The 18,694-nt window shown below is 43.2% G+C and overlaps 1 protein-coding gene across 3 annotated transcripts in view; it reads right to left on the bottom strand.

The window, feature by feature from the left end:
- CACNA2D3 (calcium voltage-gated channel auxiliary subunit alpha2delta 3) overlaps positions 1–18,694 on the bottom strand; it is a 903,947-nt gene that overhangs the window by 444,227 nt on the left and 441,026 nt on the right. For all 3 annotated transcript variants that reach the window (XM_027522771.1, XM_027522769.1, XM_027522770.1), the window contains exons 6-8: positions 7,256–7,387; positions 1,461–1,521; positions 1,216–1,366 (exon numbers count right to left, since the gene is read on the bottom strand). In XM_027522771.1, coding sequence (XP_027378572.1) covers positions 1,216–1,366; positions 1,461–1,521; positions 7,256–7,387 — 344 coding nt within the window. The remainder of the gene's footprint in view (positions 1–1,215; positions 1,367–1,460; positions 1,522–7,255; positions 7,388–18,694) is intronic.

Raw genomic sequence — 18,694 nt, 5'->3', positions numbered from 1 at the left:
GATGACACACTCTGCTCAGGGGCCCAGAGAAGCCACACAGACACAGCATTAGTACTCTTGGGAGCGTGTCCTCGTGGCTCACTCTTCAGATAGCAGCCCTTCTTTAGTACCCCACCACTGGCTTCCTGCACCAGTGCAGGTTATGTTGGCAGGGACCCTGTGGGCAATGAGACTGCACCTGCCACAGCTACAGGCTGAGGTGCAGACTCACAAGGTTCATCCCAAGACATGCCATGTGTGTGCCACAATTAGGGTTCAAAACTAAGTCCCAACTCTGAAGCCAAGCTCTGTGCCCCTCACCACACTGCCCCCAAGCCTGCTGCATCCACTCCGTGTCCCAGAGAGAGATGATTCAGCAAAGCACAGGTGCCCACCACACAGGAGCTCCTAGCTAAGTATTCAAGTAAAAGAATCAGGCGCATGTGGCTGTCATCTTTGGAAAAGAGTTGGAGGGAAATAAGGGGTGCATTTATATGGCCCTTAAAAAGACTCATACCAGAGAACTGAGAAGAGGAAAAAGAACTGGAGATGGACTCCTGAATCAGTGCTCCTGCCCAGCCAGCATGTTCCTAACTGGGCTTGCTTCCCAGATCTCTCACTTTTCAGCTCTGTGACCTCTACCAAGATACAGACACACTCTCAATCCCTGCAATTTCACCTGAGAAAATGTCAAAACCACCCCCTATTCCTAGAGCCCCTGTGAGGAATGAGGATAATGCAAATATGAAACGTAAGCAAATGGCACACAGTAGGCACTTAATAAGTACCGTTTTTGTTTCTGAAGCTAGGATGGAGTACTCTCTGAGCCTTACCCTGCTCTCTACATTTTCAATATCTTATCATCATGATTGCTATCACTGTCATCACACAAACCTAGCTTAAAATTAATTTCCACATAAGAAAATCTAGTAGTTTAAAGAAAATCTCACTAAGTCTAATTCCCTAAGGTTCTAAACGGTTTGGTTCCCAAATCCAGTGCTGCTCTTCCAGATGACAAAGCCTGAGTGCCAGGTGAGAAAAAATGTGCCCAACTGCTTTCCCAGACCCCGAAACCCCTCCAATATCCTGATTCAGGGAACTCACACGGGACTATCGGGCTCTCGTCCTAGGGCATCTAATGTTGTGTATACAAAAGCAAGGAGAATGTTAACTGCTTGCTGCTAAAAGATCAAGTGAACTTAAAGTGCAAAGAAAGCACAAAACAGCTGCACTCACAGCAATTATGTTGAAGAAGTCGTCATCCCCCAGCGTATCCAAAATAGACGAGACTGTTTGCTTTGCGATCGTCATGCGGAGCCCTTTCATGCTGCCACTGACATCCACTAAAATGACCACGTCTTTTGGAGAAGTCGCTGCCTGGATGTACCTGTGTCCGAGGAAAATTAAGCAAAGATCAATTCTGAATCTCTCTGCAAATTTTCTCTTTTAAAAAATAACTAAGAGGTTTGACCATTTCCTACCACTTTCGGTTCCTGCAGTCAAAGGCAATGACTCCATTCTCATCTGGTTCCCATTTAATCCCTAGAAGAAAAATGGAGTTATGAGAAACCCAGAAACTTCAAATATTTATTCATAGCATTTCAAGGCTGTTCTGCTCTGCTGATTGAATGAACAGGGTGAAAAATCACATGCAAAGACCAACCCTGGGGCTCATCACATGCTCCATCACCAGCTCTGGGAAGGTGCTTTAGGGTTGGAACACGGCCTCAGCCCAACTGCTCCAGGATCTGCTAGAGAGTGGTGACATCTTTAGTAACCCGCTGCCCATCAAGAAAGGACATGGCTGCAGTTCCTTCCTAAGGCTAGTTAAAGTTTGCCAAGGCCACGTCTCACTGTCCTACAAGTTGCTGGACCTGGCTGCATCATTTGTAGATCTCTGGGCAGAGTCATGCCCTGTTCCTGGACCCAGACAGGTAATGCCTAGAGCATGGTGGGGGCGGAGGCATTAGAAAGTACTCGGTATGTTTCCATCTCAGACTATACACAGTCTGTTCTCTTGTGAGCCCTGTTTTGGCTTGGCTTCCTACATTGAAATGAAATAAAATGGCCCTAATTATGCTGCATAATAGAAGTTGAATTTCAGTCTTTGAAGCCTGGAGGGTTTTCCCCTTACATAAAATGGAATCCAACATCCTTAGCCCTGTGGCTTGCAGACTGGTCGAGATACATCCAAACTTCACATTCTCTATTTAAAACTTAGTTTTTAAGAATAAACTTTCATTTAAAAAGAAAAGTGTTTGCTGCCTAAAAGTAAGATAGAAAATCCTTGTTTTCAACCATCGGTGTTACTCAGGGATGGAGGATTTTGCAGTTGAGAAAATAAACACATAAAAATTATTTTCACAGGAGAAAGGCCTGAGACTGTAGTATTGAGATTCTCCTTTCCAATTAATAAGTGCCAGTTCTCTGGACTACATTGGGCTGATAATAGGTATGTGCGTAAGATAACACTGCTAAATCATTTCAGAAATAACTATGAGATAGAAGTTTGTAAACTGAAGAGTCATTTTATTCTATTCTCCTTGTATCTACATCTCCCTCCCACAAATGGACCTAATTTAAAGATTCTCTGTAACAAATCAGAAAATAGAAGTAAGAGAAGCCACTGCCAAAGGAAGGTTATTAGGTAATGAAGATAAAATAAAAATGACATGATATTGTACACTAAAGGAGAAGAATATAGTTTATTTTAAAAACATCTGACATACTGCATTTGTATAAAGCCAAGTATAGCTAGGTTGACAGTCTTGACACATAAAATGAAATTATATCCATAGTGAGGCTAAGTATTACTCCAATGTATAACTCCACCAAGAACTGGCTTGAATCCAAATAAAAAGAATTATTTTTAATGTGTTGACCCATAGTCGACATTCAGTGGACATTCCTGGACTTGAACTGTGGCCAGTGTTCTGAGGCCATAACCCTACCTGCTCATCCTCCACCTCACCCTCCTCTGCCACCCTTCCTTCATCACAGCCTCATCACTATGTGCTCCGCTGGAGAAGAAACAGGCAATTCTGTTTTACTGTCCCAGCATTCAGGCCAGGGCCTAGGGGAAAGTAATTAGTGATACTCTATATTCTCCTTTTGGATTGAGATCCTGTCTCAGAAAATGGGCTTGTAACTCCACACAGGCAATGCTGAAATTGGTGCTTTTCAAAAAGGCTCTAGGGAAGAATCTTTCCTTGCCTCTTCTTAGCTTCTGGCAGATCCCAGTAACACTTGGTGTTCTCTGACTTGTAGCTGCATAATTCCAATTTCTTCTTCTGTCTTCACATGGCCGTCTTCTCTCTGTGTCTGTGTGCCCTCCTCTCTCATAGGGACACTTGCCACATGGGATTTAATGCTTATCCAGTAGGATCACTTCCCAACTATATTAGATCTGCAAAGATCCTATTTCCATGAAAGGTAACAAGTGAGGCTCCAGGGGCACATGAATTTAGAGGGACATTATTTAACCCACTACATGTAAAACATGTAGGACTTGTAAAATAAACGTGAAGAGTGGCCACAGGGCAAAGAAGATTACCCAAGGCAGAGAGAACCCTGTCTGCCAAAGTCTGAGAAGAGCACGTAGAGTCCAGGGAACCAAAGGCAGGCCAGAGTGGCCGTGCAGAGAGGTGTCTACACTGAGGAAAGAGCTGGGTGACAGTGGGGACCCAGAGACACAGGCTTTTGCTGGTTAGGAAAGGAGATACACACAGAGGGGATGAAGACAGTACCTCAACACAGTTCTACACACAGCTGCCCTGATGTCACAACAAAGATAATACCTTGTCTCAAAATCAGGGCTAGATGGGCTCTGGAGGATGATCTTACTCACACTTGACCTTTGAGCCCAAATCATCATTTCAAGGCAGGGACTCCAAGGCTCTCAAAGTTTAACAGGTTTTCCTGAGATTTCCAGTCAGGACTATGACTTGATCTCCCAAATTCCATGCTACCATTCTCTACCTTATACAGGCAGTGTAAGGCAGTTCCATGAGAATTTACTGGATGTTAGAAAGAGTTAAGTGAATAAAAGTAAAACTGGTTTCTACACCATGGGAGGAACATCTGAGGGTCTTTAATCTGCTTAAAATTAATTTTTAACCTCTGCTGCTGGGAAAGCAAGAGGCAGCAGTTACCAAATTAATTTGAACATTGAGCCCTTCTGTTCCCAAGAATCTCACAACAAAATGTTTTAGGAGACAAACTTCAGGAAACCCTGTCCCAGATGGGTACTACCTCTCCTAGGATATTTCAACATTTTAGTATATTTTTTGTACACAGCAATATTTTGAAAATGTTCAAGTAATCAAGTAATCTCTTCAGAGGAATAATAGGTGGTTCATCTTACATCTTTGAGATCCAGGGAATTGTCACTTAACCAAGAAGCACCTGTAGGAACCATATAATTTCTAGAAGTGTCAATATGCCAACGAGATCCCACCCAGGCTGGCTGGGGCATGCACCTCAAGATAGAAAGAATGGTGCTGTTCAGCAGCAGATTTCACTGCCATGCAGCCTTCTCTCTGTGGCACTCTAGACTTCACGGCCAGCATCAGCGATGCCTAGCCTACCTTCCTCAGCTTTTATAGGACTATGTCCCTAGAACATACAGTATATCCATAGGAGAAACTGAAAATAATGCTGAAACCTCTTCGGCAGATTCAATCCTCAAATCCGATTAAATGTTAAAATATTGTCAATATTCCGATATCCTATTGTTTCTCTCCCAAAGGTATTATAAAGTAATATTGGAGGGAAATTAATTTCATCTAACACAACACAGTCTTCTTGCCACATGAAAATGAAGAGGAGGGCAAACAGGGCAGAGCCTAAATCGGGCATCCTCCGAAGGTCAGAAGGTTCAATGAATGTGTTCCCTGCTGGAGCAGGTTGGAGCTGAGTTTCTCTCACTGGTAACTAAAATCTCTGATGAATGCATTTCCCCACAAGAGGGAGCTTCATGGGGGAGTGACTTTTCCCCTTTAGCTCACCATTTTATCCTAAGGGCCTCACATGGGGCTTAGAACAAAGCAAGAACTCAGGACACACTTTGGTAAGAATGAAGAAACATCCTTTCTGCCTAAGGGCAAGTACATTTACCACTGGTTCATTCTATGGTACCACTCTAAACATGAAAAGAAGCATCCTAAAAAGAAAAAAGGATCCTAGGGAAAAAAAAAAACAAAACACGGATTCCCTCATCTAACATCATTTTACGTTCAGGAGACAAGAGGAGTACTCTGTTCAACACCAGGCACAGAGTGAGCCCTGACGTGTATCAGGGCAGTGAAGCCCTTTGGAGGACTGTGACACACGTCTTTATTCACACAGAAAATATGCAGAATTTTACAAAGTCAGAATTCTGCCACAAATGTCATAAAAGAACTATAAGCGTTTCTGTGTCAACTATTCGGATTGTGACTGATAAAAATCTTGTACACAAATTAATCTCTCCTAAGAACATGAATTTGAGCAAACTCTGGGAGACAGTGGAGAACAGAGGAGCCTGGCATGCTGCAGTCCATGGGGTCACAAAGAATCAGATGCGACTTAGCGACTGAACAACATTAGATAAACCCTTTATGAAGATTTTCTTTTGTTATGGACTGAATGTTTGTGTCCAGCAACATTCATAGGTTGAAGAACCCCTATGTTCTGATATTAAGAGGTAACTGTCTTTGCGAATAGGTTTGGATGAAGTCATGAGACTGGAGCCCCCATGATGGGATTAGTGTCCTACCAGAAAGAGTAAGAAAAACTAGAGCTTCTTCTCTCTCCCATGTTAGGACACAGGGAGAAGCAGCCATCTGTAAGCCAAAAAGAGGGGTCTCATCAAGAGTCAAATCTTCATCTTGGTCTTCCCAGCCTCAGAAACAATGAGAAATAAATGTCTATTGTTTAAATCGCAAACACCTCGTCTGTGGTATTTTGTTATGGCAGTCCAAGATGACTAATACATCTCTATTATCAAATTTCAAATTAGAAACTTTTGAATTCAGTTTGAAGACTTCCTGCTGGTGGAGACAATAGATAATCTGTGTTTTTTTCTTATTTACTCCACCTTCATTCAAATGCTGCGTATGCCGCGTTAAGTTGTTCCTGTGGCTTCCTGATGGATCAGCCCCCCACCATGCTCTATTTTCACATCTGCATTAAATTTACTCGCTGTTGAGTGTATCAGAGCAGATTGCAATTTGGTGACACTGGAACTTTAATAGACCACTGTTTATTATAATGTTATCTTTAATAGGATGCTTATTGTTTAAATTTCTGTGAGCTCCAGGAGGAACCATGCATGCCCTGCTGAACACAGCTCTTGGGAAATGTTGACTAATCTGGCAAAGCAGGCACTCGGCAGGCAAGTCCCAGGGGACAGATGCTGTGCGCAGGGCAAACAGCTCCTGCAGGCGGAGGCTGGCAGTCTCAGAGCCTCAAAGTGAGAAGACATCAGGTGCCTAGTCTTACTTAATGAAAACATAAAAGACTCTACTTAATTGCTCCAAGATTATGCAGGGCATTTTTTTTTTTTTTTCCTTCTTTTAGGTTGAGCTTGTTAATTTCTACAGCTGTGATGCTGGCACAATTGCAGCCTCCAGTCCTGTTTCACAACTTGTAAGCAAAATTAAAACTTCCTTTTTTTTTTTTCTTCCTTTTTTAATTACAATTTAAACCTAGCCAGTATTACATTCCTATTGCAAAGCAGAGGCCTGTGAAGGCCACAGAAGGAACACTTGTTCCCAAGTCATGGTGGATTGTCTGCGGGTGCTCTGGAGGCACTGACATCAGTAGTGCTCTGGCCATTTCAACCTCTTCCTCTTAGCCGTGGAGTGGGGAAACCTAAGCTCAAATGTTTCCATTTCTTACATTTTTCAGTTGGAATTCAACTCAGCTGATCACGGCTTTCTCCTTTCCCTGGTAATAACAACGATAACAGTAATAGCAATAAAAGCAATCTCTTGTGCAGAAAGATCAAGTATGGTATGTTTCACACCCCAGTTCCTCACTTTTGGTGGTGAATCTATGAACTGCTCTATTGAGAAAGACGCTGAAATGACATGTAGGTCCTTATGTGGGTGTGCACACATATGCAGATGCCACACGGCATTCCTGTCCTGTACTCTGTCAACAGATGTAAAATATTTGAATTTAATCTTTCATTTTCTCCTAAGGGAAGAGAAAAAAACTTTTAACCCTGAACCCTAAAGGAAAATAACACAGAATCAGTAACTTGAATTGTAATTCTCAATGCAGGGACACTCACCTGGATACTGCCTAAAAAAGCCCTTTGCACTTCCAAAGTACTGCCATATGAGACTTGGGTCACGATCAAAGTTATCCACAAAAACTTTGTTTAGGGATTCGGACCAGTAAACTCCATTGACAATTGCTGGATCTGGAGAAAAACAGAGGTGGAAGAGAGAAAGAAGAGAAATGTTACGTATGCCGCATAACCAAGGTGAAACTGAACCCAGATGGCATTTCATACAGCTGACAGATATCACCACGGGGGCTATCCGGCAGGAAGATGTGAAGAAAGTTAAGACCTCCCAAAATGGTTAGCTCCTAGGAATTGCATACATTAGGGCTTCCCCATCCTGCTTGAACCTGCCAAGCCACCCAGGAGCCTCTGTTTATAACTCCTTGAAAGGCACATCCCTTTTTGGGTAACTTTGAATCTGGCTGAGCAAATAGTTCCTTAGAAAGAAAGACAGACCTTAGCACTCTGCTCTGCGTTTTGGCTCCTGAGTCCGAACTCAGCATTAAAAACAGGAAAAATGTGTTTTCTGTCACTGCTATCACCTAAGTCAACACAGTCCTGTTTCAGTTCTCTCCACCTCTAACATAAAAGTTTGTTTCAAAAATAAATAAATTGGAATTACACAACTAAATCTCTCTACTTCTTCTGTTCAGCAGATTATGAGCTCCATAAGGGCAGGAATCATCTTGCTTTGGTAGCCTGCTGCACACCTTTGACCAGCACATGGCAGAAACGCCAGAAATGTTGGATGGATAAAGAAATGAATGGATGGATGAATAAAACAAAGGTTGTTCTCCAATTCCATACAGCTGTCTACTCTTCTGCCCTGTGAATCCATGAGTAAATCTCTTTTCCTCATCCTTAGCAGTCCAAAGATAACCCCTTGCCTTTTGTCCACAGATGAGAATTCAGAGTGAAGACAAAGACAGAAAATAAGCAAATATTTCTTGTATTTCTGATCCAACTGAGGATGCTCTTTAAGTGGACACTTTTCTTTAACTTTAGAAGATTCTATTTCAAAATGATGAAACACTTGGCAGAATTTTGTTATAAGAGAATAGATAATTGTCCACTCCCAGTATAATGCGGGTTGCTGCTAAGTCGCTTCAGTCATGTCCGACTCTGTGCGACCCCAGAGATGACAGCCCACCATGCTCCCCCGTCCCTGGGATTCTCCAGGCAAGAACACTGGAGTGGGTTGCCATTTCCTTCTCCAATGCATGAAAGTGAAAAGTGAAAGTGAAGTCACTCAGTCGTGTCCAACTCCTAGCGACGCCATGGACTGCAGCCCACCAGGCTCCTCTATCCATGGGATTTTCCAGGCAAGAATACTGGAGTGGGGTGCCATTGCCTTCCCCATAATGCAGGTTAGGATTAGGAATTAAGCCAGTGCGCCACAACTACTGAGCCCATGCTCTAGAGCCTGTGAACCGCAACTACTGAAGCATACCTAGAGCTGTGCTTCACAGCAAGGGAAGCCCACGCACAGCAATGAAGAGTAGCTTCAGCTCATCACAACTAGAGAAAGCCTGTGTGCAGTGAAAAAGACCCGTAACAGCCAAAAAATAAAATAAATAAAATCTTAAAAAAACCACAAACATTGACAAAAATGGATTAATGGCGACTGACATTCATAAAGCCATCAGTGGAGCTAGTCCATTGCCCTGGAGTCCAGCACCCTCACCAGAATCCCTGTGGGACTGTGAATCACAGCAACCCCACTGTGGCATCCTCATTTCAAAATCCTTCCATACTTCGCAGACAATGGGAAAGGGGACAAATTCTATCAGTCCAGTCAAGTCACACAGCAAGCCAACAAGCAAAGCAACTCTAGAAATGCTTATATAAATTACGCACACTGCAAGACAGCTCACTGTTGGTATTGGTACTCACCGCTCCTCCGCCCCGGCTGCCTGCCTTTGCCAGTTGATTCCCTCTAAGAGGTTGAGGGCAAGACACAGCTCAAGATATGAGTCTAACTCAGTGGACAGACATGGCACCTTGTCTTACTGTCTCACCTCCAGCCTGTCTCATTCTTTCAGACCACTTACCCAGATTAAACAGGCCATTGGGATTCTAACTTTCATCTCAAGGGTAAATACTCTAACTCTTGTAAACTATAACAAACCACATCCTAGACTGAGAGTGAAAACAATCAACTTTTTCCTGCAAGGTAATTTTGAGTAAGACTTTATCCTCACCATTTTGGAAAATGTGGTGCATTATTGTTCTTGTCCAAGCTTGACAATAATTACTGTAACTCACTCCTTGCTGTGAAAGCCACTTAAATTAATCCACAAAGGTGCAAATACAATAATGACATTGAAAAATCCACAGTTCTTTGTCTCATCCATCAATGACCTCAATTATAAAACCTTCCCACAAATTAGAAGCAAAAATTCCATTTCAGTAGCTCTCTGTGTTTCAACATGTTAAGGAGTTCACCATCTTCCAGTTAGACCGTTTTTTCTTGAGCATGGTTTCTCTGGTGGTAGTAAAAGGCTTCCCGTGTCTCCAGGGGGCCCTAGTAACCTAGTAAGATTGCTCCTCCCTCTGGGAACTGTGAGCACCTTCAGAAATGCAAAAAGAATTGTAGTATCTGAGGATCATTTCACCCACTTCATCTGACCACCACAACTTGCACCGAACTTATGCCTCTTTAAGAAAAGGGGGCTTTGGTTTTCCAAGGGTATGGTGAACAATGGGAGTAGAATCAGTAAAAAAAATATAGCCTCGTTAAAATAGAGGCTGTGTTACACATACTGTATGATCAAATATTTGAAAGAAGACTTCCTCGGGCTTGTGAAATAATCAGTGTATTGATTTTGCAAGCCTGTTTAGCAAGTAATTTTAATAGAAGGGAAAATCTAGAACTGCTGTCCATTGCTACAGTCATCTAAGAGATGAAAAAAAAAAAAAAGGAAAACTGTGACATTATTAAATGGAGCCTTCATCTAAATATTTAGTTTTTTAAAAAAGACAAGTTAAAAATGATTTTCTCAATAGCACTGACTGACAGAAAGTGAAAGTGAAGTAGCTCAAAGGGTCAGTGCTACACATTGTACCCTGAGTACCCAGGTCCCCAGATCCTTCCACTGTCTACAGAGGAGGAGGGGAACACTACACTGGGGTGCGGACCGGCAGCCTTTCAGATGTTCCCTCTCTGGGTGCTGATCAATTTGCTTTCTCATGGCCGCCTGTAAAAGTGACGGCATCCTCCTAAGCAAGCAGCTTTACCTTTTCCCTTGTTTGTGCTTTGTTTCAAAATTTGTTAAAAGTTCCCTCTGCTTCAGTTAGGATTCTTCAGGAGTCTTAGATTAATCTGAGTTTGAGGCTTTACCCTCACCCCTAATTTATAGGGTTTAATGGACTGTATTAATTTCCTATAGCTGCTGAAAGAAATTACCAGAAATTTGGGTGGGGGTATGGCAGGGGCTTAAAATAACAGAAATCTACTCCAGAGGTCAAGACTCCAAAATCAAGGTGTCTGCAGGGTTGGTTCCTTCTGGAGGCTTGGCGGAGAATCTGTTCCCTGCCTCCCTCCCAGCTCCTGGTGGTAGCCAGCAACCCTTGACACTTCTTTCCTGATAAACACATAACTCCAATTTCTGCCTCCATCTTCACTTGGCCTCTGCAGGTCTATTTCTGGGTCAAATCTCTTTCATCTTTAAGAAAACCAGTCACTAGATTTGGGGTCCACCCTAAAATTCAAGATGATCTCATCTCAAAAGCTTTATTTTAATTATATCTGCAAAGACCCTATTTCCAAATATGGTCATATTTGCAAGATGTACCAGAGGTTAGGACTTGAACATAGAGGCCACCTTTAGAGACCACTATCAATACACTGCCTGTCCTCACACTCTCTTAATTCTCCTATACAACATACCCATATTCCATGGTTGTTAATGTACAGTTTTTAACATCTGAGTTTGATACGTGCAGTCTTTTTTCCTAGTGAAGGATGTTTAAGGGCTTTCTCCCTTTTCCTCTTTATGGGAACGATTCAGATTTTCATGTCTGCATTATAATTTTACGGGCTTACAATTCTTCCTGACCTCTTTCAATGGATCCTACCTGTAGTGTACCAAATTGGATTCAAATCATTTCCCTTAATGTTTAGTGTTGCGTCAATGCCCAGGCTCTTTACTCAATACAGTGAATTCCACATAACATGTTCATTTTCTCCAATGTCCCTGTCCATTCCGTACCGATTTAAGACGCATACTGGTCAATATCAACTCCAGCAACAGCAGTTCCTCCTCCTGTTTCCTCTACTTTCTGAGAGATTAAAATACTTCTGATGCCAGTCAAAAATTTATCAGCTGCTCAGCTTTTAGTAAAACAGACTACTAGCAGATGTTTAGAGAGTAACAGTCCCACACCACACTGATCAATTTGAAATTTGTATCTGAAAAGCATTCACACATCCCTGGTCTGTCTTTATAATGTATCATACAACCTATCAAAAATCATATTAGTAGCTTCCTTTTTTATTTCCCCTAAATAACTGCTCTCATAGGCGCTTTCCTCTCAAGCTTGCACATTGCTACATAGAGGTCACCTCATGTTGCAGATGGCTTTCTTTCTGCACACTCCCCTTACACACACACACACACACACACACACACACATACACACACACACATTTCCTTTTAGTTCCAGGTCTGTAAATGAGTAGCCATCACATTTCAGTCCCAAGTTCCATCTTCCTGTGCCCTAAGACGATCAGCCTCAAGCAAATTCACGTATGTACAGCACTTAGCACAGCAATTGGCACATATAGAATACTCCATAAATAGTGACCAGTATTTCCTCCATGTCTTAGCAAACAAATAAGGTTCTGAGATGACTCCCAACTTTCCTCCCTGTTCTCTGCAGTGTGCCTGTGAGCAGTACTGGTGCAGTCACCAGCCTGGAACTCAGACTCTGGAGCTGGAATCTCAGGTTTAAGACCTCACTCAATACTTGTTAGCTAATGGCCTGTATCTGGGACTTAACTTCCCTGAGTCTCAGTGTCTTCATCTGTAGAAAGCAAATGAGAGCAGGCCTCCCTCAAGAATTGGTAATACAAAGTGCTCAGCAGCAGGAGGGCTCCGAAACTGTCAGTGGGTACATCATCAGCTGCAGCTCGGTGGTGAGCCCCTGACACCCCACCCAGGGTAGTCCAGCTGTCCTAGGACCACCCAGGTAAGGTTCTACCTATGTATCTTCCTCCCTTCCTCAAATTATCAGGGCCAGGCACTCTTGATGACTCTTCCATTTGTTCAGTCAATGAATATTTATTGAGCATCTACTATCTCAGGTATTCGGCACTGAAGCAGACAGATGATATAGCTAACATTTCAATCTGAGGAGGGGAGACAAGGAAAAGGATATAAGAATTCAAAATAGAAATTGGTGTGATGAAGAAAATTAAAAGGGATGGTAGAGTTGAGAGTTACCTTATGTGATTAGTCAGGGGAAGAGGAGTTACTCAAATTGGGTGGTCAAAAATGACCTCTTCAAGGAGACACCTGAATGCTAAAAAGGAATCAGATCAAAACCTCCTTGGGAGCAAAAGCTCTCCAGGCAAAGGGAATAGCAAGTTCTAATGTTCAGAGCAGAGAAGAAGCCTGTGTCTTGGGGAGCAAAACAATAAAGCTAGGAGTGTTGCTGGAGACTTGGAGCAAAAACGAGAGTACAGGATGGGATGGGAGAGGTGGGCAGGCTGTGGTGAGGATTTCAGCAGCTCGGTAAGTTTTCTGCCAATTGTACATTTTCTAACAGACATAATCTGTGCGCCACCAGTGCCAAGGCCCATCATGCTTTTATTTGTGGTTCCAAAATCAAATTTCTTTTCTTCTAAAATCTATAGCCAGCATAGCCTTTGTCCTTTTTTCCAGGACACACTCCTCCAGCAATCAGGATCTTTATGGATGCCTTACTATTTGAGTTTCCTCTCCAGACTTCAAAGTTACCTGATACTCCCTCCATCCTTTTTTTCAGTATCATTTATTCTACAGTGAATCAGCAGTACTGTGTGAAACTTGCCATTTTCTACCACAAAATATGGGTCCATTTCTAGAGAATCTGAGCATACATGAACAGTTAGAATTACAAACTACTTTTACCCAAAAACCATTGTTAAAAAGAAAGGGACTGAATTCATGTTCAACTGTGTTTCTAAAGTATGGCCCTTCTAAAGAAGGTATTTATTTCCTGCCTTGAACAAGCTGGAAGAAGGATTTGGGGCTTTCCTAAAGGTCTTTAAAGGTGTGTGACTCCTGGATATGAAATTATACCAGCAAAGGAACTGCCAGGGGCACTAAGTCCACACAGCTTTCCTTAGCACTGCATGTTAGACCAGATTCAACAGGAGAATGGCTGGAGAGGTTTCATGTCTCCCATTTCAGCAAGCAAATGACATCTTTGGTTCATTCTAAATAGATAAGAGATTAAATAATGAATACTTTTGATGCTAATTATCAAGCACTTAATGTGTACTGGAAAATAGCCCTTAATGTGTGTTGAATTATAAAATAGATTTATTAGCCAAACATTTATCCTTCCTCTAAAACTTAGATGTGTTACAATATTAAATGCAGCCTGCTTTTCACAAATCTGGAGGCATTTCCTGGCAGTCCTGGGATGAGATGGATAAGAAAGACTCACGGTCCAGGGCTGAACCATCTGGATGGAGTTGGGGAGCAAAAAGAGTTGGGGAACCAGTTTGGCAAAACCTGAACTCTAGACTTGCAGTCTGTTGTCCTGCTAGACTTCAGGGCTCATTCCCCAGTGGGATTTCACATTAGTGACTGAAATTGTTTGTTAAATATAGCAACTTTAAGTAGTCCTCCTTCAACATATTTAAATTTTGTGGAGAAATTTGTGTTTCTTCCTCCTTGTCACTTGTTATCCCCTTGGAATAAACCATTCCCAAGTCTTTGTCAGAGATACTAAGAAAAAGCAAATTATGAAATAGAAATATTATGAGATAGAAATCAAAGTAACAATGATAAGGATGGCAGCAGAGACTGCCAGGTCTGGCACATTTACAGCATGCCATGCACTGTGCTGAACAGTTACAAACTCTTTCTAGTTCCATTTTAAAGATAAGGAAACTGATTCTGAGAGTCCTGAAGTCCACTGTCCCAGTACATCACCTGCTCAAGGTAGAGATCAGCTAAATTCCGTGTTGTATCCAAGCTATTAAATGGAAGAAGAGCAGAAAGAGGCCTTGAACTCTATTTACTACCCACTAGACAGTATGAGGTGGAGAGGAAGGCATGAGAGGTGCGTCTAGACACCAGGCAACACTGAAGCACGGAGCAGGCTGTCTGCCCCCAGCTCTCACCGAATAGATGAAGTGGGCAGTTCCTGGAGGAGGGGGCTGGGATCAGGCTTTCTTGGGGGCCCTGACAAAATATCGTCATACCTAGTGCTCCAGGCATGTGAGGGAGTTGAAGAGGACGTGGTGGATGAAGATAAGGTAGAGTTCATCTGCAAGGGTCCTCCAACGTGTCCCCCTTGGGGCCTCTGCTGCAGAGCCACAGTGAAGCTCTTTCAACACCATCAGCATTTGGATTTGGGGGCTGCTTGCAGAGGGGATGTTTACAAGGCATAAAATCTTAGATAAGACACTCCAGAGTGAAGCTAAGCATATCTTGTGGGACTTTGGATTCTAAAGTCGCATCTGATAAACTGTAGTTAAGCTGGTATTATCAATGTAAAACACCTCATTTGATATGTGATCTTGTCCCATTAACTAAGTCTCCCTTGAGGCCTCTAACAAAAAGCTGAAGATTTGCTCTGATTGGAAAGGGAATAAAATTCACCTCAGGTTCAGAGACAGGGTGAACACTGTCACCCCTTGCCCACCAACAAGTACTAGCATAACACCAGCCTTGCAAGAGCCTTGCTGCAGCTCCCTGGAACTTGGCATCCTGATTGCAAATCTGTGCTGAAATCCAAGGCCAGATCGTACAGCCTGACCCAGAAGTTTCCGTAGTTTCTGCTAATCCATCACTCAGAGCCTACATCTCACTGCCCAGTGCTCTAAGATGCTCTAGCCTGGCCCAGGAGCCCTTTCCAAATCCAGTTCCCCTTCAGCTCCCAACATATACCCACACCCTCATCCTGAACAATCTTACTGATGCTTTTTCTCTTGTGACATTTATAGAAGCTGTTCCTACTGCCATTGGACAACCCATTTAAAGGGTATAAATCATGTCATATTTTCTAACATTCTCCAAAGCATTTAGCTCCTGTACTGGATGCAGTATGCACTTATTCATTCATTAATTCATTCATTCAGAAAAAGGTGGTTGAATGACTACTATGTGCCAGGCATTGTGCTAGGATTTGGGGACAAAGCAATGGGGGAAACTAGGCAAAGCCTTAACTCAGTAGCAAGTATAGTCCAGTGGGGAAAACAAAGAATCCAATAATTATCTAATTAAATATAAGATTATAGTCATGATTAGTATCAGAAGGGGCAAAACATGATGCTAGGGAACATATTCTTAGGCAAGGTCTCCATAGTATATCATTGATCAAGCTGGAATTTGAGAAATAAATAGGCACTAAAAGGGGAAAGGGGCAGAGTGGCCCTGCCATTGCCAACTGAAATTTCAATACCTGGAATTCAGAGGACAAAAAGCTAGTGAGGGGTTGGGGCAGTTCGGGATGAGAACCTAGCAGGACCTTGAAGACCCTAGGCTGCAGTCTGTTGGTCATCTCAGGAGCAATGGAGGCCCCTAGAAGGTCTGAAGAGAAGGCAGGCACAAACTACTGCCATTTAGAAAGCAACCAAGCAGAGACAGGAAGGTGGGGGTGGAAAGGCTGTGTAGAGGCTTCTGCTGCCCTTCCAGGGGCACAAGATGATGCCTGCACTAGGGTGGCAGAATGGCAGAGTGAGAGAAGCCACTGATACAGAAGGACGAGCTCACCAAACATGTTTTGTGCTCTGAAGCCAGGTACTTATCCCAGAGGTAGAAGCTTTCTTCTGCATTGTCCCAGCATCCAAGCAGGGAGTCCTCAACAGCAGGAAAGCTGGAGGACAGTGCTCCAGAGCACTGCATCCTGGGGGCATTTGCCCCAAAGGGAGCCAGCATGTTCTTTAGTGCACAAGTGGGAAAAATCTACTGATGGAAACAGGGAAGAGTTTGTCCTCCAGCAGATGTATTGTCACAGATATGCTAACACTGATTTCTTTGCTGCAACAGTCCTCAGACTGCACATCCCTGCTAGCCATTCTTGCAGCATGTCTCTAATTGATAGAATTTATTCATAAGAAGCATGGAAAAGAAAAGGAAGAAGCCCTGGGCCACGCATTTGGGTTTGGAAACCTTCAGCAAGACTCTTTCTGGGCACTGCTATAGGCTGCTCTACGTGCCTGTGCCTTATGATCACAGCTCCTGGAAAGGCACATACTATTGCTGAAGAATGGGAGAACCGAGGTTCTCTGAGGGGAGAGCTACACCGTCTGAGATGGGCTAGATGGTCCTTTTCACCTAAAGTGTCCCTCAGCGGAGGCGGTGCAGGGGATGCGGGTAGAGGGTAGAGTGGGGCTCACAGACACTTAGTCCTGGGCCTCTGTCCCAAATACACATTCTCCGCCCCCTCCCCGGCAAAGTAAAGCCAAATAAACTTATCCACTCAGTCAACAAGCATTTAAAAATACCTAGGGTACTTGAATTCTTATTCTATGTTCCATGGTGGGGGGTGAGAGTACAGCAACACAAACAATGCTGGAGAAAACTGATGTTAAAACAAATCACACATGATAAAAAACAACTCCCAACTAGAGAACAGAATATACAGCTTTCATCATCTGGTACGAACCCATTCCTGATTTTCAGTCAGAAAGTCTCCTCTCATCCCAACCTTTCAGAAGAGAGAAAGGAATTTAAAACATACTTCCTTCCTTCCATCTTGTGGCTCCCAGCAAAATATGATTTTGTGAGCCTGCCATTTGCACCGATGCTATCAGGTTTTTATTGATATTTAATATAAACACAGCCCTGAGGCTAGCAGGTACCCTGACAGGGTCTGAAATATAATTGCCAGGGAACTGTACAAATGTGTGTAGCAATTAAGGAGCTGTCAGGGATATTGCTGGTGTGAAGACATAGAGCTGCAGGATGGACAAAGGAAGGCGCTGAATCAGAGGCTGAGGGAGCAGAGGCTGCAGAGGAAACACGGCCGCATATCACCAGGCAGTGGGTCCAGAAGCCACAGGCAGGCAGGCAAGTGGATTGCGGACACTCAGAAAGGCAGACAGAGCCAAGCCTAACTGTGCTGTTTGTTTGTAACCTCCAAAGGCAGAGAGCTGACTCTCCTGCATTTGCTTAGATTTATATGGAGAGATGACAAGCAGTCTTGAGTTCGGCTTCTAAGAGAGGCCCAGATTGGGGCATAGTAAGGAATTAATAATCTGCACTGCTTTTAAGACCTGTCACAAGGTACCAGCCTGAAAAGCTAGCTTGTGGGTAGGAAAGATGGAGGTGAATATGGATGAAAGATGGAGGTGAATATGGATGAAGGATGAGTTTGAGTGAGGAAGAAGGAAATATGAGCCTTCTGGGAGACAAGGTACAGCAGAAGGAAGATTTGAGCTGAGCCCTGAGGAGGACCATAGAATTTCTCTGAGCTGCATTTCAGTGCAAGTCCTGCCCACATCTAGGCTGTCATTGATTTAAGATGCCACTCAGTGGTAGTGGGGACGGGAACAGTCAAGATAATGGAGGTGCACACACACTCTCCTCCCTTTACCAGGATCACATCATCCTTTGAGATGCTGGAAACCGGGGTCTTTATAACTGGATGAGGCAGGGTGAGGAAAGAGGAGGTGGGGGGTGGGGTTTAGTTAATGCCGGGGTTTGAAAATCAGAATGACCAGCTCTAGTAATACAATCTTTTGTGCCTTCATTTATCTTTAAATTCCCAGGAGAGAGCACCCTGTCTCAAATTTGAAATGCTACTGCTACATATCAGAGCTACATATAGCCACTGAAAGAGCAAAATAAAGAAATTTTAATCTCCTTTTTTTGAGCCATGGATGGGAAGGGGCTTATGCCTTGCCCTCAGCTCCTTCTCAAAACAACACACACCATATGCCATCCCAGGTAAGTGCTTTCAGGTAGAAGACAAAGAAATCTTTAAAGACTTTGGCCTTTGTATATTTTGTTACATCAGAGTAATTTTAAGCAAAACATCAAACCCATGGATACACAGATTATTACTCGGAACAAGGCTAAATGTATTTAGATAAAATAAAGAGAGTCGGTTTAAAGATAAGCACTAAGTAATCAGACAGGCACTGGGCAGAAACAGATGAAGATGTGAGTACAGCCCATGAACGACTGGGACTGGGGAAACGTAGCTCGGGTGGCTCAACGCGGCCATGCTCATCACCTCCCAGCTTCCTGCCTAGACAACTCTCAGCCCAACCTTAACAGC

This window comes from Bos indicus x Bos taurus, chromosome 22 (genome assembly GCF_003369695.1).
Source record: "Bos indicus x Bos taurus breed Angus x Brahman F1 hybrid chromosome 22, Bos_hybrid_MaternalHap_v2.0, whole genome shotgun sequence".
Taxonomy (NCBI): Eukaryota; Metazoa; Chordata; class Mammalia; order Artiodactyla; family Bovidae; genus Bos; species Bos indicus x Bos taurus.
The sequence above is the reverse complement of the archived record's forward strand: the minus strand, read 5'-3'. Positions and strand labels throughout refer to the sequence as shown.